General features: G+C 41.6%; 1 protein-coding gene across 2 annotated transcripts in view; it reads left to right on the top strand.

Moving 5' to 3' along the window:
• Sarnp (SAP domain containing ribonucleoprotein) overlaps positions 1 to 21,870 on the top strand; it is a 59,395-nt gene that overhangs the window by 22,760 nt on the left and 14,765 nt on the right. For both annotated transcript variants that reach the window (XM_042263524.2, XM_042263523.2), the window contains exons 5-9: positions 2,309 to 2,360; positions 4,364 to 4,437; positions 4,885 to 4,913; positions 10,222 to 10,247; positions 12,403 to 12,471. In XM_042263524.2, coding sequence (XP_042119458.1) covers positions 2,309 to 2,360; positions 4,364 to 4,437; positions 4,885 to 4,913; positions 10,222 to 10,247; positions 12,403 to 12,471 — 250 coding nt within the window. The remainder of the gene's footprint in view (positions 1 to 2,308; positions 2,361 to 4,363; positions 4,438 to 4,884; positions 4,914 to 10,221; positions 10,248 to 12,402; positions 12,472 to 21,870) is intronic.

Raw genomic sequence — 21,870 nt, 5'->3', positions numbered from 1 at the left:
CTTGCCTCACCTTGTCAGCACATCCATTCCTTCACTGGCGTTGGAGCCGACTTCTCTGGGATCCCAGCATATACACATAATCTGTTGAGATACCCAGCCTCGTGGGACTGAGAAACTACTAGATTCTTGGACTTTGTGTTCAGCTAGCGACTGTTGGATTAGTTGGACTGCAGCCTGTAAGTCTTTCCAATAAATTCTGTATATACGTATAAGAGAGAGAGAGAGAGCGACTTTCATCCCATACGTTTTGTTACTCTGGAGAACCCTGACTAATACATTAGGGGAAGGCTTTTTGTATGTGACTAGATAGAGAAATTAGTCAATGAAATGGAAATTTCCCATGAATCCTATGAGGATGTAATTGTATTTATTGCCTGAGTTTGTGTCTAAAGGAATTGGTATATAATATGAGGAAGTTCCCTCTTGGGTTCCCCTTCTACTCTGAGGTCTACTGTAATGATTGTTTTCAAGATGTGAGCATGGAGGCTGAGATTGTAATTTAGTTGGTGTGGTGTTTGCCTCATATGTTTAGAGCCCTGGGTTCAGTCCCCAGCACTTCGTAAAACTAGGTGCAGGGTTGCATGTTTATAATCCCAGTGAGAGGTAGAGGCAGAAGGATCAGAGGTCAATGTCATCCTTGAGAAATTGTCTCAAAAACAACAAAAAACAAACCAGATGAGAATGTGGCAGTCACTGTCCTGAAGTTGATGGGGAAGCCTGCCTCTGCCTTCCTCTGCCTCCCAAGCCTTGGGATTTAAAAGGTGTTTGCCACTATATTTGCCTTTGCCCCTCTATCTTAATCAGGGAAAAAGTCACAGAAGTTTGTTTTATTTGAAGTCTAATTTCATTAAAAGGACAGTCCTCTTGGGCCTAATGGCTCGTGCCTTTTTTGTCTTTGAGTCAGGGTCTCTCTATGTAGACCTGGCTACCCTAAAATTTGGTATAAACCAGTCTGGCCTTGAACTCACAGAGATCTTCTCAAATGCAGGACTTAAAGGTGTGTGCCCCCATGTCTGGCTGTGGCCATGCTTTTAATCCCAGCACTTAGGGAGCAGAGCGGGGCAGATCAAGCAAGGCCAGCCAAGTCTATATGGGAAATTACAGGCCAAGCCAGGGTTGCAAGATGAGGCCCTGTCTTCAAAAGAGAAGTGGGGAGTGCGTAGTGACATCTGTGATGAGAGGTGGAGGCATGAGGACTCCGAGTCTGAAGATAGCTCCGACCTCATGGGAGAAGCCGTGCTCAGACAACGGCAGTGAAAAGATGGAGAGTTGGTGAATTTCTTAAAAGAGTCTGAGTATTTCTGGGCTGATCTGAATCCCTTATCTATCCAAAGGGAAATCTCTTTACGTCATCTTAGGTCTGAAGTTACGTGTGAAAACAGCACACACACACCCCAGTCGAGGCTGTTAATATTGTAAGGCTTAGTTATGGTCAGCAGGGGGCATCCATTGCTTGCCTGTTGGTCTGAGGACCTCCAACAAAAGGATGGAGGACAGAGTCAGGTCCTATTCCAGAATTGCTTCCTCTGAAAATGCCATTAAACCATTACTACCTTTCAGGGCATCAAATGGGAAAAGTGTTTAGGATATTGGAACAAAAGCTGCCCATGTCTCTAAACAAGGGACCTTAATGAGACTGGTTATGACCCACGGTTTTATGGGAGTTGTTTGTTGGAGAGTTAATGCCCTTCCATTTATCCTGGGACTTCCGAACTTTGTCTCCTGCCCCTGTGGTCCCCTTCTTTTGTTTTCTCTTAAACCTTTTGACCAGTAACTCACCATGTTTTCCTGATTCAACACCCCGTCTCCTTAGCCTTTTCCTCCACTTCCTGTGGCAGTTTTGTTTGTTCTGCTTTGACTGTTCTCACTAGAGCTGAAATCCCACGGGAGCAGCAGAGACTTAGGGAGGATCAAAATCAGGGCTTGCACGTCACGGTGAAATACTGTGATGAGAGTGGAGAGCTTCCATTTAATTGAAGGTTGGAAAGAGGGTTCAAAAGTAACTGTAACGTTCCTAAAAGCAAATAGAATGATTTATGATTTAGTCCCTTTAGCCCAGTATATTCAGCCTGACTTCTTTGCTGATTACTTTCTTACACCTTAAAGTAGCTTAGTTTTAATTTTTTCCTCTCAGTAGACGACAGTTCAAGGAACCAGAGTTCTTATGGACTTAATGTTTCTTTAGATTAAAGGGTGGTAGACACATATGGGGCAGAGGATGTGACTCGGGTGAGTTCTTACACATTTCTAAGCTTTTAATTTAAAAAAGTAATTTTCTGATTTTTTTAAAAAATCTGTCTTTTCCTAGGGCATCAGAAAAGAAGGTGGTAAAAATTACATCTGGAATACCTCAGACTGAAGTAAGTATTCTTTTTAGTAGCGATCCCTCTCTCATTCATTTTTTAAGATATTTATTAGGGTGAGGGTGCATGAATGCCATGGTACACATGTGGAAGTCAGAGGACAGTTTTCTGGAGTCAGTTCTAGCCTTCCACTTTGTTGAGGTAGGGGTCTCTCTCTCTCTTTTAAAAACATTTTTAAAAATTGCCTTTTATTTATCTGTCAGTTGTGTGGATGAGTGGGGGGGTGTGGGGGGTGTGGGCGAGGGTGCGTGTATAGGTCAGAGGACAAGTTGGGGGAGGTGGTTCTCTTCTAGCATGTGGGTTGCAGAGACCAAACTTAGTCAGCAAACAACTTTACCCCCTGAACTATCTCCCTGGCACAGTCTGGTGGTCTCTTGTCTGCGGCTGTGTTGTGTGCCCCAGGCTGACTGGCCAAGAGCCTCCAGCAGATCTCCGCCATCTTGCGACGGGAGTGCTTGGTTTGCAGATGTGTGCTAGCACATTTGGCTTTTTACATGGTTGTTTTTTTGTTTTGTTTTGTTTTGTTTTAATGTGGGTTCTGGGGCATTCTAGCTCAGGTTTTTTAAGACTTGCACAGCATGCACCTTCACCCACTGAGTCCCCATCCTCCACCCTCCACCCCCATCCCCCCAGACAGGGTAGGGTTTCTCTGTGTAGCTTTGGAGCTTGTCTTGGAACTCGCTTTGTAAATCAGGCCGGCCTCACAGAGATCCGCCTGGCTCTGCCTCCCGAGACTGGAATTAAAAGCGTGCGCCACCACCGCCCGGCTGGTTTTGTTTGTTTTTTGAAACAGCATCTTACTCTGTAGCTTAAGCTAGCCCCAAGTATAATCTTCACAAATCAACCTCCCAGGTGCTAGGAGTCTAGGTACATGTCACTGTGCCTGGCCATTTTTTTTAACCCTTTCTTCTGTCTACATCATTTAAAATTTTTCATTTAGGGCTGTTAATTTGGCTTTGTAGGTAAAGGTACCTGTGGCTAAAGTGACAACCTGAGTTTGATCCCCTGGAACCATATGTTAGAAGGGAGCAAGTGAGTTACATATGTTGTAGCATAGATGCATACATCCATGCATGCACACAAAATTAAAAATAAATAACTGTAAAAAAATTAATAATAGACAAATTCAATATTGACAATTGATGTTCCTTTCTCTACCTACTCAGGAAAATATTTGGGCTGGCAGGGTGGGCAGTCACCTTAAAACTGTCATCTGTTACATATACCACTGTGGTCTTAGTAGTAACTTCACAGGCGTAGGATTAGAGTATGAGAAGTTGTGTCTTGGAAAAGTAGCAATGGTAGATGAGATGTTCCCTTTAAATTGTTAGTTAGTAGCTGGTAAGAGTGAAATCTCTTTGGATTCTTATTTTAAGATGTATGAAAACAGGTTTCATTTGAGATCTTGTGTTAAGCTTTATATTTTCAAAGTAGAGGGTTTTTTGTTTGTTTGGTTTGGTTTTTTGAGATAGTATTTCTGTGTCGCCCTGGCTGTCCTGGAGCTCACTCTAGAGACCAGGCTAGCCTTGAACTCACAGAGATCCGCCTGCCTCTGTCTCATGAGTGCTGGGATTAAAGGCATGTGCCACTACTGCCCTGCTCAAAGTAGAAATTTATTTATTTTAGATTCAGTCAAATAGTGTTTTTTTAACTCTTAGATTACTTGTACGGGAACCAAGATGTTCCTTTGATCTTTTCACAGGGTGACCAAATACAACTTTTGGGGTTTGTGGTTTGTGTAGAATTACTCTTTTTTATTGTTGCTGTTTTTGAGAATGTGAATGTAATAATAGTTGTGTGTGTGTGTGTGTGTGTGTGTGTGTGTGTGTGTGTGTAAGTTGCTTTTTGGAAATAGTTGTTGTGTTAAGCCTGAGAATGGATACTACTTAATATGGTCTCAAGTAGTCAGTGTTTTCAGTTAGACCTTAGGAAATGACCCTAACCGACTTCTTTTTAACGAGACATTACAGTGTTCTCTATTTTCGTCTGTCATCACTTAGAGAATGCAGAAGAGGGCTGAACGATTCAATGTCCCTGTAAGCTTGGAGAGCAAGAAGGCTGCGCGGGCAGCCAGGTGAGTGTTTCTAGCCCTTTGGACACAAGGTGGAGATGTTAAGTTTAGTGCAGGAGGTCAGATCTTTGTGTCTAGATATAATTGTTAATTTTAAGTGGAGTAATGTTCTCATTAAAATTAATGAATACATTTGGGCCATAGTCAGAACATTTCTGCTGATTTGAATATTGTCACTATGCATTGGGTTTTGTCATCAGTGGTCAGGATTCTTACAATAGGTAAAAGCAGAACAAACAGCTGCTCCTGAGTGTGAGGGCTTTTAGTGGACTCCTGGACTCTTGGTGAGAAGGAGAGTAACTGAACCTCTTTCATGGGGTTGTTAGAATTAGCTAATGATTGCAAAGTTTGAGATCACAAGGAAGAAGTGTCATGTACCCTTGACACGGACACAGACAACTAAGAGTGTGAACAGCTTCCTAAAATTTAGCTTCTCTTTTCTTCCTACAGATTTGGAATTTCTTCTGTTCCAGCAAAAGGTGAGAATACAGAGGTTCTTCTAAGAAAATTTACTTTCTTTCTTTTCTGAGAATAGATTTCATTCCTCCAAATTAAAGTAAATTTGTTAGCTCCAGAAGCCCTTAAAGAGTGAATAGCATTTGCACCCTTAAGACCTTAGGAATGATTAAGAGAAGATTCTGAAATTATGATAGAGGAGATCTCACTGTTTATTTTCCTTTCCTAGGACATCTGAGAAATTTCCGGTATCTTGTTTACTTATTTTTGTGTCTTATTAGCATAAAGTTATTGTGTACTTTTTCAGGGCTCTGAGCTAACATAAGGACTAAAAGTGAAGGAGACTGTATTTAATGTCACAATTTTACTTTTAAGAGCTTAACAAAGAAGTGATCTTTGATACACTTAGACTTAGCCGTGAGACTTATGTTAGCATCACATATTGATCGATAATTGGAAAAAATGTATCTAATACAGGATTAAGTGTATACTCTAGTATAGTGGACTACGTGGAATGTTAAAACGCTGCTTTAGGGCTGGAGAGGTGGCTCAGTGGTAAAGTGCTTGAGGAGAGTTTGAGCCCCAGAACTCGGATTTAAAGAGCAGCAGAATATGGTGGTGCGCCCTTATAATCCTAGGGCTGAGCAGGCTGAGGTGGGGGGATACCTGGGACCTTCTGGCCTGCCAACCTGCCTAATTGGTGAGCTCTAGGCCAGTGAGAGACCCGTCTCAACCAAACACAACTAAGTGGACAGAGCCTGAGGAACCATGCCTGAGACTGTCCTCTGGCCTCCCATATACACACAAAATATAATATTTTAAGATAGGGTATAGCAGTGTATTCCTGCAATTCTAGCACTGAGACTGAGGCAAGAGAATTGCTAGTTGAAATCAAGCCATATAGTGAAAAAACCTGGCTGGGCGGTGGTGGCGCACACCTTTAATCCCAGCACTCGGGAGGCAGAGCCAGGCAGATCTCTGTGAGTTCGAGGCCAGCCTTGGTTACAGAGTGAGTTCCAGGAAAGGCTCCAGCTATAAAGCCACACACAGAAATCCTGTCTCAAAAAACCAAAAAACAAAAACAAATAAACAAAAAAAAAAGTCTTAACTGAGGGGTGGTGGTGCACACCTTTAGTCTTGGGAGGCAGAGGCAGGTGGATCTCTGAGTTCAAGGCCTAGAGTTCCAGGACAGCCAAGACTACACAGAGAAATCCTATCTTGATAAACAAACAAATAAATAAATAAAAATGGGGTGGGTGAGGGGGCTGTCTTAAAAAAGAAGGGCCTAATGGCTGGATGTGTAGCTCAGTTTGTAAGGTACTTGCCTAGCATGCAGGAGGCCCTGGTTTTGAGCCCTAGTACTATGTAAACCAGGCGTTATAGTGCTTGCTTGAATACTAGCGTTTGGATCGCGGAGGCACAAGGATCCAGTTCATGTCGTCATTAGCTACCTAGGGTGTTGGGGGTCAGCTTTGCATGGGGCTCCAGCAAAAGAATCCTAGGTGTGGGGTGTGGCCCAGTAGAGAGTGCTGGCCTGGCATAAGCAAGGCCCTGGGTTTGGTCCTTAGAGCTTGCCCTCCTCACAGAAGGATGAGATATTTACCAGTTAGAAAGATAAGTGGAAAGGCAAGTTCTATAATTATATTACCAAATAGGTTACTGTCTTATTTATAAAAGAGAAAGTATATGGGCATGAAGAAAAGATCAGAAGGATATACACTGATTTGTTTGTATTAATCAGGTCATGTTGCTGGAATTTTGAATGACTTTTTACTTTTTTTCTTAATCCATACAATAAATATGTGTTATTTTTTAAAAAAGAAAATAATAAGAAGGAAAGTTACATATATATTCTCTATGTAGCCCTGACTGACTTGAAACTATATAGACCAGGCTGGCCTCTAACTCAGAATCCACCTGCCTCTGCCATCCGAGTGCTGGGATTCAAGGCGTGTACCATCTCACATGGCTTCAAAGTTGTGTCTTAGAAAAGAATATAGTACCTGTTCTCCAGGATTTAATGTAGCTACAATCCAATCCTGTCATCTTGTGATCTTTCAGTAATTTAATGTGTTGAGAAAAAATGTCCCAAAGAGGTCGGGTTGCTATACTTCAAAAACACCAAGGCTTGGAGCATAACCTTGGGTTTGTTCCCAGCACTTTAAAACAGAATAAGAAAAATCCTGGCTGCCATCACTAATATTTTAGAAATGACATGTTTTGTCACTTTTGGTTATATCAAAAGAAATCCAGTAGAATTGGTGTGGATACTACAGAGATGACTTAAAAGATGATGCTTTATGAAGAAAAATAAAAGCAAAAATTAAGCCAGATGATATGGCCCAAGTGCTATAATCCCAGCACTTGGGAAGCTGAAGCAGAGTCACCAAGAGTCAAGGCCAACCTGATTTACCGTGAGACTCTTTGTCTAAACAACTTTAAAGCTGGTCATGGTGGTACACACCTTTGAGCCCAGCACTGGGAGGCAGAGGTAGGCAGATCTTTCTGAGTTCCAGGATAGCCAGAGCTATGTAGAGAGACCCTGTCTCAAAACACCACAAAAACAAAACAAAACAATAAAATAAAACAAAAACCAATTCTTCTCTGTACTCCCCCAGAAGCAAAAATTAATAATCTGAAAAGGAAACTTGGTCAGTAATGTAATATATAAGTAACATTTGCAGTGTTATTTATACATTCTGACATTAGAACTACAGAATAAGCCGAGCAGTGGTGGTGGTGCACACCTTTAATCCCACCCAGCACTGGGGAGGCAGAGGCAGGAGGATCTCTAAATTTGAGTCTAGCCTGATCTACAAAGTGAGTTCCAGGACAGCCAGGGATACACAGAGAAGCCCTATCTCGAAAAACAAACAAGCAAACAAACTACAGAATGACTCTTAGAAGAATTTAGGAAATGTGAAAGGAAATAATATTTTTTGAACCAGAGCATAAGACAGACACTTAATAGTTCATATATATTGGAATGTCTACAGTGGGGAGCTAGGGAACCCCTCCTGAGAAATTAAGGTTAGTTGAAAGTTTAAAAAGTTTTGTTGTGGGGTAGCCCCCATTGAAGACGGCTCAATAGAAAGGGTTTAAGTCAATAGAAAGTCTTTATTGGGCTGGAGAGATGGCTCATTGGTTAAAAGCACTGACTGGTCTTCCAGAGGACCCTGGTTGAGTTCCCAACACTCACATGACAGTTCACAACTGTCTGTAACTCCAGTTCTAGGGGACCCAACACCCTCATACAGACACAGATGCAAGCAAAACACCAATGCACATAAAATTAAAAAAAAAAAAAGTAAATACATTAAAAAAAATAAAGTCTTTGCTGATGAATACACTTGGTGTTTGGGATCCCAGTGTATAGCCTTTCCCAGGGTGAGCTTTTGTACACAAAAACTATGTCCTTGGTTGACATACTTCAGTTAACAGTTAGCTAGGAGTAGAAAGAACTTCAGAAGCCAAAGAGCAAGTTTAGTACACGTAGAGACTATGGAATTTGATGGGTTAGGCCTTTGTTTTAGTTTTGGCAGATGATGTGGTCCATGTGGTGAGTTTTACAGCCTGAATGGTACTTCCATCCTGGATGATTGTGCTAAGGTCTCAGGGCTTACTAAGATCTTGGGCCCTGTTACAGTTTGGAACAAATAATTGTCACCAAGTATAGTGGTACCTACCTGTAATCCAGCTCTTGAGGGTGGAAAAGTGGATGGCGCCTGTTCAGATGCTCAAGTTTCTGGGTGACATTTCTCATTCAAACCATCATGCGTACATACAGTGTGTAATTCATTGGAGCTTTTTAGTTCATTCAGAGGCCTGTGCAACATTACAGTGAATCTGATATTTACTACCCATGAAAGGAATTTTGTACCTATTACCAGTTATTCATTCCCTCTTTTACCCTAGTGTTTAATCAACTACTGATGTTTATCTCCATTTATAAATTTAGCTTCACACAAATGGAAGCATGTATGATATGTGATCTTTTGTAATTAGCTTTTTCATTTAGTATAGTACTTAACTTTTTTTATTGTTTTTGAGACAGAATTTCACTTTGTACCCCTGGATGGACTCAGACCTGCTGTGTAGCTTACTTAGGCTGGTCTCCGATTTACGATCTTTCTCCTTTAGCCTCCCAAATGCTAAAATTACAGATCTGCATCACTGGGCCTGTTCTGTATGTCTTTTTTTTGTTTTTGTTTGTGTTTTCAAGACAGGGTTTCTCTGTGTATCCCTGGCTGTCCTGGAACTGCCTCTGTAGACTGGAGTGGCCTCAAACTCTCAGAGATCCACCTGCCTCCCAAGTGCTAGGATTAAAGGCGTACACCACCACTGCCAGGCATGTATGTCTTATCTCTCTGTGTATATAAATGTTGCTTTGCCACTGAACATTCTCAGTCTAACATGTTTCCAAGATTGATGATATTAAAGAATATTTCATTCATTTTATTGCTTATAGTATATTCCACTGTATGGATATGTGTAGCTAGAGTTTTCCTGCCTTGCCCACAGTTAGGACAAATCTTTGTCACCTGCCAGTCCCACAGCTGCTCAGACCCAACCAAGTAAACACAGAGACTTCTATTGCTTACAAACTGTATGGCCGTGGCAGGCTTCTTGTTAACTGTTCTTACAGCTTAAATTAATCCATTTCCACAAATCTATACCTTGCCACGTGGCTGGAGGCTTACCGGTGTCTTCACATGCGACTTGCCATGGTGGTGGCTGGCAGTGACTCCGTCTGCCTTCCTGTTCTTTTCTCCTCTCTGTCAGTCCCGCCTATACTTCCTGCCTAGCCACTGGCCAATCAGTGTTTTATTTATTGACCAATCAGAGCAATTTGACATACAGACCATCCCACAGCAGATATGCCCCATTTTATTTAACCAGTTATCAGTTGATAGTAGCTTATAGCTTTCACTATTTATCTGATACAGTTAATGATGCTGTGAATATTTGTAAGTTTTTGTATGGATGTATGTTTTTCAATTTTTTTAACTCAATGTCTAGAAGATAACCTAGATGGAGTTGGTTCTCTTCTTCACCTTGCTTGGACTCTGGGGATGAACTTCAGGCTTGTGCACAAACACCTTTACTTGCTGGGCCATCTCACCAGCCCCAGTGTCTGATTCTTATAACCACAGAACAGTCTGTTTGTAGGTGTTGTTCTTTTTTGAATCAATTAATTAAAATTTTGAGACAAGGTCTCATGTACCTCTAAAGGGTTTTTATCGTGCGTATTATGTTTATGCTCTTCGTTTGATTTGAAGATTTAATTGTGTAAGTTCTAACAATATTAAACAACTCAACTTTTTTCCGCAGGTCTGTCATCTGATACCAAGCCTATGGTATGAAACCCTTTAAATCTCTCACACGCTGGTCTGAGTCCTGTGCAGCTTTAAAGATAGAATCTCTGTCAGATCAGTTTGCTAACTTTTCAGTATAGTGTGCCTTGAATTTTAAGTATTTGAAGTCTGGGGAAGATAGAAAAATTTGACATCTTAAAGTTACTATAGATAACCTTCTTTCCTACCAGCCATCGATTTGAAAAGATAAGTAGATTTTTGTTAGCTAAATAACCCTTTGGTTTTATGACCCTGAAGTTTTAGGCCTTACAGCTTTTGGTAATGCCTAATTTTTTCAAATTAATTAATTAATTTTGTTTCTTTGAGACAGGGTCTCTCTGTGTATCCTGGCTGTCCTGGAACTCACTCTGTAGACCACAGAGATCTACTTGCTTCTGCCTCCCAAGTGCTGAGATTAATTTTTTTTTTTTTTATAGATTTGTTTTTGGAGAGGGGCATGCCACTGTGTGTGTGTGTGTGTGTGTGTGTGTGTGTGTGTGTGTGTGTGTGTGTGTTGATTAGAGGACAACATGGTGGGGTTGTTTTTCTTCTTCCACCTTGACTCGGGTTCTGGGTGTAAACTGCCAGGCTTGTGGCACAAACACTTTATCTGCTGAGCTATCTCACCAGCCCCAGTGTCTGATTTTTTTTTTTTTGCAGGGGTGGGGTGGGTGGGTGGGGAATCAGACAGGTTTCTGTGTAGTGTTGGTGCATGTCCTGGATCTCGCTCTGTAGACCAGGCTGGCCTCGAATTCACAGAGATGCACCTGCCTCTGCCTCCCAGGTGCTGGTGCACCACCACTGCCCGGTTCAATGTCTGATTCTTAATGACTGCAAAGAATCTGTGGAAGCAACTTAATAAATTCTATCTGCAGATACTGTTCTTTTTAAAAATCAATTAATTATTTAATTTTTTGAAACAGGGTCTCATGATTCCCCGGTCAACTGAGGATGGCCTTGAACTTGTGATTCTCTTGCTTCTACCTTCAGAATGCTGGGTTGCAGGCATACTTCACTCTGTTTGCCACACTCTGTCTGCTCCACTTCATATGGCACTGGGGATCAAACCCAGGGTGCACGCCCGGCAGGCGCTCCACCCGCTGAGCTGCATCCCCAGCCTTCTGTCTCTTACTGTTGCCTGTAACTGAAGAGAAGAAGGCAGGCATGGTAGTGTACGCCTTTAATCCCAGCACCAGGGAGGGAAGCAGAGGTAGAGGCGGTGGATCTTTATGCACTTGGAGGTCAGCCTGGTCTACAGAGCCAAGCAAGCCAGGGCTACACAGTCAGATGTCACACACAAAAATATTGTTACGTAGTGTGTGTGTGTGTGTGTGTGTGTGTATTATATGCATATATGAGAATTAAAAATGTAGAATTAGACTGGTATTTTCTGGGCCATTGTGACTAGGTAGCATGTTTTAAAAATAGAAACATATTGTGATAAAATATATTCAACTGAAATCCTGCTTCAGTTAGTATTGTAACTGAAATGGAAATATTTTATTACTGTTAACTATTAGTTAACATCGTACCAAGGCTTTCAAGAAACGAAAGAGAATTGAGTTGAGTAGTATCATTTGTCTTCTAAAGTTGAGAAGTTTGTCTTTGCTTGAAGATAACAATTAGGAATCACTTAGCAGAGTTTGTAATCTCAGTATTCAGGAGGGAGACTGAAGCAGGAGGATTGCTGCAAGTTTGAGGCCATGCTGGATTATTTAGTGAGTTCAAGGCTATCTTGGGCTTCATAGTGGGAGAGCCTGTCTCAGAAAATTTAAAAATCAGTCATACAAACTACTTTTAGAGCTTGTGTGGTAGGAATTCATGAATTTGGACTGTGAATGATGGACTTGTTTTTAGAGAGAATTGTTTATATATATGGTAGTTTTTTTCAAGCAGTGTTTGGCCTACTTTGATCTTGAGCCCTCTTAAGCCCTTTTAACCATTGATGAATAAAGGAGTTAGAGCTGAACCCTTCACCTTCACCACATTTCAGAAGAGACTTTTTATCATTGGGATTAGTAGGTGTCACGTGTTTTCTGAGTTCAGCACATAGGGTATGGTTAATGTCAGTAGGCTTATTTGAACTCAGCTTTAGACCATAGTTTCTGCCTTCTCTGTTTTTTTATTCTTATTTTTTAATGTATCTCTATTTTTGTAGGTTAACTTGGATAAACTAAAGGAAAGAGCACAGAGATTTGGTTTGAATGTCTCTTCCATCTCTAGAAAGGTAATATATATTGCTGTAACCGCTGTTTTTAGAATATTAGAACAGCCTGGGAAGCCTGTACAGATTAGAAATGACTTCATGAAGTCATTTTGTAAAGCTGGCTTCTTAGCACTTCATTTTTACAAGTCATTTGAATATCACTGCCTTACTGTTGATTATATCATATGAACTGTAAACAAAGTAACTTTGTCCTATAGATTCTTTTCTTTTCTTTTTTTTCTTTTTTGTTTTTTGAGACAGGGTTTCTCTATGTAGCTTTGTTTGGTTCCTGTCCTGGATAGTGGAGGGGACTCTCTGACCTCTGTTTGTCCAGTTTATTTGTAACAAATACACCTTCACCTCCCTCCTCATCATTTCCCCTGCCCCAACTTTCTCCTTCCTGTTACACTTCCAGTGCAGATTTTTTTTTCCCCCTGCCCGGAGTTCTTGAAAAGATAATCTTAACTTTAACTAGATGGTAATGGGGTTTTCTTTGTTCACTTCTGTTTTCACACTCTGCCTTAAGGTTAGACACATCTTTGTTGTTGTTGTTTTTTTTTTAAGTATTACTCACACAAACACACCAATTTAAAAGTTATAAAAACCTGTATAAGAGGAAATAGGGGTGCTTGGTTTGGGGTATCGGACTATATTGTGTGTTAACTGGGGTTTTGTGTGTTTTGCTCTGTGTGTGTGTGTGTGGTTTAATTTTATGGGGTGGGCGGGCAGTATTGGGCACTGAACCTAGAGACTGAAGCAGCAAGCACTCTACTGTGGAACTACAGCTACAACTCTGTTAGGGGTTTTTTGGTAGGAAATTTTCCTGATCTATGGATTGTAGAAGCTTAGGAAAGTTTAAGATACTGACCTCAAAAAGCTAACACATGTGATATTGTTTGGAGCATTGCTGAGGAGGGTAGCAGTTACATACATAGGCACCGTTCAGATAAAATTAAATAATACCTAATAGCTTTTTTGCCCCTTGCAGGGTCTCACTTTATAGACCTGACTGGACGAGAGCTTAAGACCTGGCTGGCTTTGATCAAAGAAGAGGGTGTCAGATTCCCTAGAATGAGAGTTACGGTTTTGAGTTACCATATAAGTACTGGGAGTCAAACTTGGGTCCTCTGCTGAGGAGGACCCTGTAGGTGGTCACAGCAGTCAGGAAAGCAAACAGCAAGAGTTGAGATCGACTTCGTCAACCAGGATCAAGGCTTGGAGTCTGATCCCAGGCGGGTTATTCCCAACAAATTTAAACACAACATAATTTGGAAAAAAGTTTCCTGGTATAAAGTTTCCCAGTGCATAAGGAAGCGGAAGCAGAATTACATTGAAACTCAACTCGGGGTACATGTAATTTCTCCTAAAAAGATGGGATCTAGAGATAGGCTGCCTATACTAGCTTAAGAGCCTAAGGAAGGGTCTGGCCTGGTTTTGGTCATGCAGATAGTGTAGAGGTTATTTGGGCTGTTAGCCACCTCAAGTCCTGGTTGTGGGAGCTTGGGGAAGCCTTTGGCTATACAGATGTAAGGACCATTTAGACTGTTAGGTGTAGGGAAAAGGGGCTGGCTAAAGAAACCCACCCTGATCCTGGAGCCCAGAACTTGTGAAAGAAACACAGCCTGGATCTGGGACCCGAGCCAGAGAAAAACATTTTATCCCTGAACCCAGAACCAAAGAAACACGCCCTGACTCTGAAACCAGTGCCAAAGAAACACACTTTGTCCCTGGAATCAGAGCCAGTGAAAGAAATATGCCCTGGCCTTAGAATTAGAGCCAAAAAGCCAAGAAAGGCCAGTGAAAGAAACACAGTTTGCCTCAGAAATCAGGGCCATCTCTGCCCCTGACCAACAAAACTAACCAATCCCTAAGCAGAAAAAACTAAGCCCTGGACAGAAAATCTTCTCCCTGGAGAAACTCTGCCCCTAAGAAATCCTATATAAACCACCCTGCCTGTTCAGTTGTTGGCTGTTCTTTCCCACCCTGGTAGAGGTAGCCACCCTCCTGGACTCCTCCTTCCCAAATAAATCTCTTTTCTCAAAAGAGTCTTATTTGGGTATGAAGGTCTTCATTTGCCCGTGCAGAGAAGAACCTTGTTGAGACGTCCTTTAGTGGACTGAGCAGAAAAAACCTCTCAGAGGTGTTCCCTTAGGAGACTGAGCAAGGTGGAGATTGCTATATTTCTGCAGGGGTTTCCCCTGTAGCAGAGTGAAGCAAAAGAAACAATGTTTTGGGCTGGAGAAGAAGCAGAGCTCTGCTGGGAAGCCCCCTTAAGTAGGGAGAGGAACAGGATTGCTATATCCTATGGTGAGACTATCCCCCACTGCACCCCAACTCCAGGTATAGCCTGACTCCTGAGCAGTCAGGATACCTTTCCTCCAGAGTTGCAACACTCACTTACATTTTGGTAGGGCTAAATTGTGTTTCTTTCACTGGCCTTCCTTGGCTTTTTGGCTCTAATTCTAAGGACAGGGCATATTTCTTTCACGGGCTCTGATTCCAGGGACAAAGTGTGTTTCTTTGGCACTGGTTTCAGAGTCAGGGCGTGTTTCTTTGGTTCTGGGTTCAGGGATAAAATGTTTTTCTCTGGCTCGGGTCCAGATCCAGGCTGTGTTTCTTTCACTAGTTCTGGGCTCCAGGGTCAGGGTGGGTTTCTTTAGCTAGCCCCTTTCCCCCCCTACATTAGGTATCTCTGGTCCTGGTTGTGGGAGCTTGGGGAGCCCCTGGCTGTAAGGGTCATTTAGAATGCTAGCCACCTCTGGTCCTGGTTATAGGAGCTTGATATGGCCTAGCCCAACAGGTAATGCAGATCACCAGGCTGTTAATCACTTCTGGTTTCCAGCTTTCTGGACTGAAGAACAGGTTTTTGACATCTTGACCATTGGAGAGACATCCTATGTTGCTTAACATTCTTGGTTTCTCTGGAGTTCTGTGGGCACAAGGGCTTTTGTGCTTATGCTTCCAACACACTGCAAGAGTAACAAGTGCTCTTAACCTTTGAGTCACATTTCTAGCCCTAACTCTTATATTTCTAATACTCCCCTTTTCTTTGATATTATTTGAGCCTTACATGAGAGGTTGATATGTATATCCCAGTTAGGGCTGAGCATTCTTAGCATGTTAACCAGTTATGAGTCTGCATGACTGCTACATACTGTAAAAAGTAGCTTTTCTGGCTAAGGTTGAGAGCAGGAGTGGCCTGTGGGTATAAATATAAATATTTAGAAGATAGTTTGACAATGCGTCCATTTAACAAATCAACAATTGTGAGTTCCCATCTAGGGATTATATCCTCCCTCACCATGTGCTTTTGACCAGGCTTATAGTACAAGGCATGGATTCCCACATGTGGAACAGTTCTGAAAATCAATCAGAAAGCAGTTGGTCACCTATCACAATGGTCACACCATTATTTCACTGGTGGGCATGTTTTGTTGGTATTCTAGCTTGCAGGGTCCACTGTTAGCTAAGTGCATTGATGAATTTTATGCCCCCTGTCCTCTGTGCTCTGTGTAGTGGCACTGTGAAAGCTAGCCAGTAGGAAGGAAGTTTCCCAGTCAGTTCTAGCTTGATTTCTGTGTCCCAATAGCAAAGAGTGCTGTGTATTCAGCAATGAGGTCTTATTTTATAGCATCAATAATAGGCTGTGTTACTTTGGGGGCCTTTATAATTTTCATAGGAAAATATCCCACACTGGGCACTTAGATTTTTATTTTATAACATGTGGAGGAAGCATTGTCCACCTATGCAGGATACCTTTCTTAAGACATCTTCTATAAATTATAATCTAAAAATTGTTTATTGTGGGGGTGATGGTGTGTGCCACTGTGTGCATGTCTGAGGAAGTTAGGACAGCTTGCCAGAGTGGGTTTTCTCCTTCCACAGGGTGGGCCCTGGAATTAAACTCAGGTTGTCCGCCTTGGCAGCAACTGTCTTTTTATGCCTGAGCCATCTTGCTGGCCCAAAAGTATAATTTTTAATTACAAAGTAGTATACATCCTTAGCTTACAAGTATCTTGATGAGAATGTTCATTAGAAAAAGAGTTTGGTGATATGCTTTTTCTGTTTTGTGGAGTAGTTGGAGAAGCATTGGTGGTGGTCTTTGAGGGTCTGGTAAAATTCACTAGTGAATTCATCTGGACTTTTTTTTTTTTTTTTTTTTTTTTTTGATTTAATCCCAGCCCTCTTCTAGAGGCAGATGAAACTCATGAGCTCTAGGTCAGTCAGGGCTACATATTGAAACCCTGTCTCAAAAAAACAAAAACCAGACAGACAAGTTGATGGGTGGCAATTGTACAGCTTTAACCTTGGTAATGGGATAGGGTCTCCAGGAAAATGAAAATATCTGAGCAGCATCCTATCGAGACTCTTCTGGCAGTTAATGAGTGTGACGGCAGTGATAGTTATAAATATAGTCTAGGGTGTTCTGTCAAAATCTGGAACATGCTAATTTCTTTTCTCACCTACATATTCTGTGACTTTTTTGTGTTGTGTTTGTTTTGTTTTTGGAGTGGAGTGTGTCTTTTATTTATACCTATTTATTTTTAATTTCTCATATTTATTTCACAGAAACGTACTGAGATTGTTTGAAATGCTTAGTGTAGACTTTATAGAGACTATTTTGGTGTAGAAATAACTAGGATATAACACAGAAGCAGTTACAGAATTCTCACTATCATGCCGTTTGTGTGGAAGTGATTTTTGAGAAGGAGCAGTTGAAGATAAACAGTATTTTGAGAGGCCTCAGAGGATTGACCTCAGTGTGTTCTGGACTAGTCTGTGTCTTCAGAGAAATCCCTTCCCCGTCCTATTGACACTCCTGCTTCTCTGTGAGTTCTGAATGCCTTTTCATGGTTGAATCTAACTGTCCTACTCTTGACTCTGCACAAGTGTGTCCTGATCTTGTTGCCTTTTTAAAGACAGTTCATTCATTAATTAGTTTTTTGAGCTTTGGTTTGCTGTTTTGCTTTGTGCTCTCAATTTCCAGATTCAAGCTTTTGGCATATTTTTGTTTGTTGAGTTATGCTTGTGAAAGATTCTCATTGCTTCTCTGTTTGAATTCTAGGAATGTAATAGGTATCTATGATTCTTTCCTTGCTTTTCTTTTTTTCGTTAAATTTTTTTTATTTTATGTGTATGTGTATTTTGCCTGCATGTATATTTTTTTGTGTATCTAGTGCCCTTGCAGACCAAAGAGGGCATTAGATTCCCTAGAACAGGAGTTAGAAATGGTTGTGTTATGTAGATGCTGGCAGTTGAACCTGGGTCAGAACCTGGGTCATCTGGAAAAGCACCCAGTGCCCTTTGATTTATTTATTGTGTATACAGTGTTCTGCCTGCATGTGTGCATATGTACAATATTAATAAATAATAACAAAGAATACAGCTCTGTAGGCCTGACCTTTTGAGATCCTTATGTATTAGGTTGGTATGACACCATGGATCTCCTTTTGAGATCCTTATGTATTAGGTTGGTGTGACACCATGGACCTGTGCTTTTTAAATAGTCCAAGTGAACACTTCTGAGTGCTCAAGTAAACCTTCTGTTGCGTTGTTACTCTCTGAATATTTTGGCTGTGATAACATTCACTTTCTCTTAAAAGTTTTGCTTCCCTTTATCGACTTCTTGACATTTCTGCCAAGCTCTGCATCACTTATCCTTAAAAGCAGTCGCTTCCTGGCTTCTAAGGGAAGGAGGTGGGAACTTTTAATAGAAATTGGTTTCCTGGGGTCTCAAGTGTGAAGCCTTCATTTCCTCCACCTGCTTTTCTTTGTCCTACAATCAGCTAGAGAGCAAGGCTGAGATGACCTCCTGGTGAGTGTGTGTGTCGTGGGGGGGGTGTGTCCAGAAAAAGTGATAGGAACTTGTGAGAAGAGTATTTCGTGATGAGTGGTGATGACTTTGGTTTAAAAACCCTACAAAGGTAGAAAACGGGTCCTCGGTGGTCTCTGAGTCAGTTTGGCTTTTTAGATCTCACATTCTGTTGTTCCCAGAAAAGATTCTGATGTCACAGAGACTGCTGAGTGCAGGAAAGATAACTTTATTGTGCATGTGTTTAAGGAGTGTTATATTAAACCTCTTTACCACGCGTGTGCTAAGGTGGCATGCCTCCCGCTCGTCCAGTGTTTCACCTTTAATCTGCCTTCACTGTGCACATTAGTTTTGGGGGACCACTTTGTGTTCTCTGCACTGGCTGGCATAAAGACTCAGGAAAAAAAATGTTCAGGTGGTTTCAGGCATTGAAGCGGGGCGCTGACAGCTGTGTGTTCAAGCTTTGAAGTGTTTCTGAGAGAAGCCACCAGTGTTGTCACTCACCCTGGAGTGTGTCATAACGCTCACCTCTGGGAAGTCAAGGCCGTATCGACATTAATTTTCCACTGTCCCTAGGCTCTGCTTTTCGTCCTGTTGTCGGTCACATGGTGGTAGATTCAGGTGGTGAGCCTAAGGCCTTTTTGCCTTACAACCTTAAATTCATTTAGAAAATCAGATTAGCCTGAGAACTGCTGACATCTTAATGCATATAATCCATTTACAGAAAGCACTAGCTACTTGTTTGGTATTTGGAAAGTTTTACTGGCTTGGGGCTGGGGTTAGAGCTCAGTGGTAGAGCACTAACGTGTTCAAGGACATCCTTATACTGTGGGGTGCGTGGGGTGGGGCCAGGAAGACAGTTAGCTCAGCTCATGTCAAGCTTTAATCACTCCAGAGGAAAGATTTCCTGAGGGAAAATTAGTTGTAGTGCCTTAGGTTCTTTCTACTTGTAGAGGTATCTAGGTCTCCAGATTGGAATTTGTCCTCACATGGTACAAGAGGGCTGATGGATGAATAACTTTGTTGCACTCACCAGTAAAAGAGTACCCAGATTTGTTTGGTCTCTTAAGATAATAATGAATGTTTTTCAATTTTGAGTCCGGTGACTACTTTTGTGTTCTTGGGAATTTCTGAGTTCAAAATTTTTAAATGTGCCTAAATTATGCTTCAGATCACTGTTTCTTGTGGTTTCTTTTTATGTTCTAGAGTGGTGACTATTTTGAATGCTTGAACTTACTGCTCACAAGGCACTAATTATATCAGTCTACGTACAAGCAGTCTTTGTATATTCAAGATAAAATTAGTAAGTTTTCTAAAATGTTCTTTTGAATTTGAATCTTGAAGATAAAAGTTGAGTTTGGAAGCCAACAAAAGTTTGAACTCATTTTTGGATAAGAGATATTAATGTTGATATTCTGGTGGGAAGAATGAGAAAATCACTTTTTTAAAAAACGATGGTATTAGTTGCCAGTTGCTGTAGGTAATTTTCTACTGTGTGCTTAATTCCTGGCTGCAGTGGAAACGGTTGCCACAAGCTCTGAAGTAAATTGTGTAGTTATGACCCAGTACCTACTTTTCTGCCTCCTTAGAACAGCTGAGATATTTTTAAAACATTTCTTTTGTATTTAGGGTGAAGTAAATCCTTTTTCTTTTTTGAGACAGAGTCTCACTGTGCAACCCTGGCTGGTCTTGAACTCACAGAGATGTCTCTCTGTCTCTGTCTCTGTCTCTGTCTCTGTCTCTCTCTCTCACACACACACACACACACACACACACACACACACACACACACACACACAGAGTTGTGTATGCTATCTGCCTGTAATCCCAGAACAGGGAAGCTGAGGCAGGAGCACTGTCACAATTCACGGCCACCTGAGTAAGACAGAGCAGCCCGACATCAGTCACTGCGATACCACCTGGCATCTGTCTACCTCAGGATAGTTACCATGTATAGCAAACACTTTTTTATTTTTATTTATTTATTTGTTTTTTGAGACAGGGTTTCTCTGTGTAGCTTTGGTGCCTGTCCTGGATCTTGCTCTGTAGACCAGGCTGGCCTTGAACTCACAGAGATCCGCCTGCCTCTGCCTCTAAGGTTAAAGGCCACCTGGCAAGGTAAGCACTTTTGTTCATGTGATTCATATCTTAGAACGTTCTTGAATGTCTTAGTCACTTTTTCAATGGGTCTTTTTCTTAATATTCCTTGAGGACTTGGCAAATATAAAAGGGAATAAGGAGAGAAGTCAACTTGGAAAAGTTAAGAGTGCCTTCTAAAGGGCCAGGTTTGCACTGTCTTTTACAGTGGGAAATGCAGTGATAGGGACTGGAGAGCACATACTGCGTAGTAGAGGACCCGAATTTGTTCCCCAAACCCATGTGGGCAGCTCTAGGGGGTTTGATGTCCTATTCTGGCCTCCTCAGGCATGTACACATACTCACACACAATTTAAAAATAAAAGTAAATGTTTAGCAGGCTGGCGGTGGTGACACACACCTTTAATCCCAGCACTCGAGAGGCAGAGGCAGGGGCAGGTGGATCTCTGAGTTCGAGGCCAGCCTGATTGACAGAGCGAGTTCATGACAGCCAGGGCTACACAAAGACACCCTGTCTCAAAACAACAAAATCAACAAAAACTAAACAAATAAATCCATGTTTAAATGAAAGCTTGTCAAGTATAGACTCTGCTTTCTGTCCTGTCTCTTCCTCTTTCTGTCTTTTTCTCCTTGTCCTTGGGGGGGTGGTCTCATTTTGTAGTCCAAGCTGATTTTAAACTTGTAATGACTTCACTGTACTGAGTGCTAGGGTTATAGACATGAGCTACCACATCCAGCCTATCCTGTTTTTGTTATTCTGTTCATTTTTCTTTTTTTCTCTTTGGTTTTTTTGAGGCGGAGTTTCTCTGTAGCCTTGGCTGGTCTGGAACTCGCTCTGTAGATGAGGCTGGCTTCGAACTTAAGACATCCCCCATCTCTGCCTCCTGAGTACTGGGATTAAGGGTGTGCACCACTACCACTACCACCACCACTGGGAGATGCTCATTTTTCTTCTGTGTGTTGTTTTTCTCCCTCTACTAGGTGGGTTCCAGAGATGAACTCGGGGTGTCAGGCGACAGCAAGGGTCTTGACCTGCTGAGCTGTCTTGCCACCCCTGTTCTCATATGGGTGCACAATTCTTACTTTATAAATGAGGTTTTTGTTTGTTTTGCTTATATTTGAGACAAAAGCTCTCTATTTAGTCCTGGATGTAAGTTGTGTGTTTTGAATTTACATTTGATGGGGAAATAAAGCATTTCAGATAGAAACATTTATTTCTTGAACATGAGTATTCATGAGAAAAAAAAATGTGTTTGGAGTTGAAAGATTTGAGGAAATGTTGATGAAGGGAAAGGTTTACAAGTACAAACTGCACTAGGAGGTCTCTGCTAACTGCAGATGAATGAACTCATTTATGTACTTGAGCATGGCCTTGGGGAACATGGGCTTGATAAATGCAGAGAGAGATGTCCTTTGATTTGGTAATTTTCCTCAGATGGGTCTTGCTAACCCATGAATCAGAACCTGTCTGTCAGGATGGTGTGACGTTTATTGTATATTTGTCTCTATGA

This window comes from Peromyscus maniculatus, chromosome 18, assembly GCF_049852395.1.
Source record: "Peromyscus maniculatus bairdii isolate BWxNUB_F1_BW_parent chromosome 18, HU_Pman_BW_mat_3.1, whole genome shotgun sequence".
Lineage (NCBI taxonomy): Eukaryota > Metazoa > Chordata > Mammalia > Rodentia > Cricetidae > Peromyscus > Peromyscus maniculatus.
This window is presented reverse-complemented; position numbering and strand designations above follow the sequence as displayed.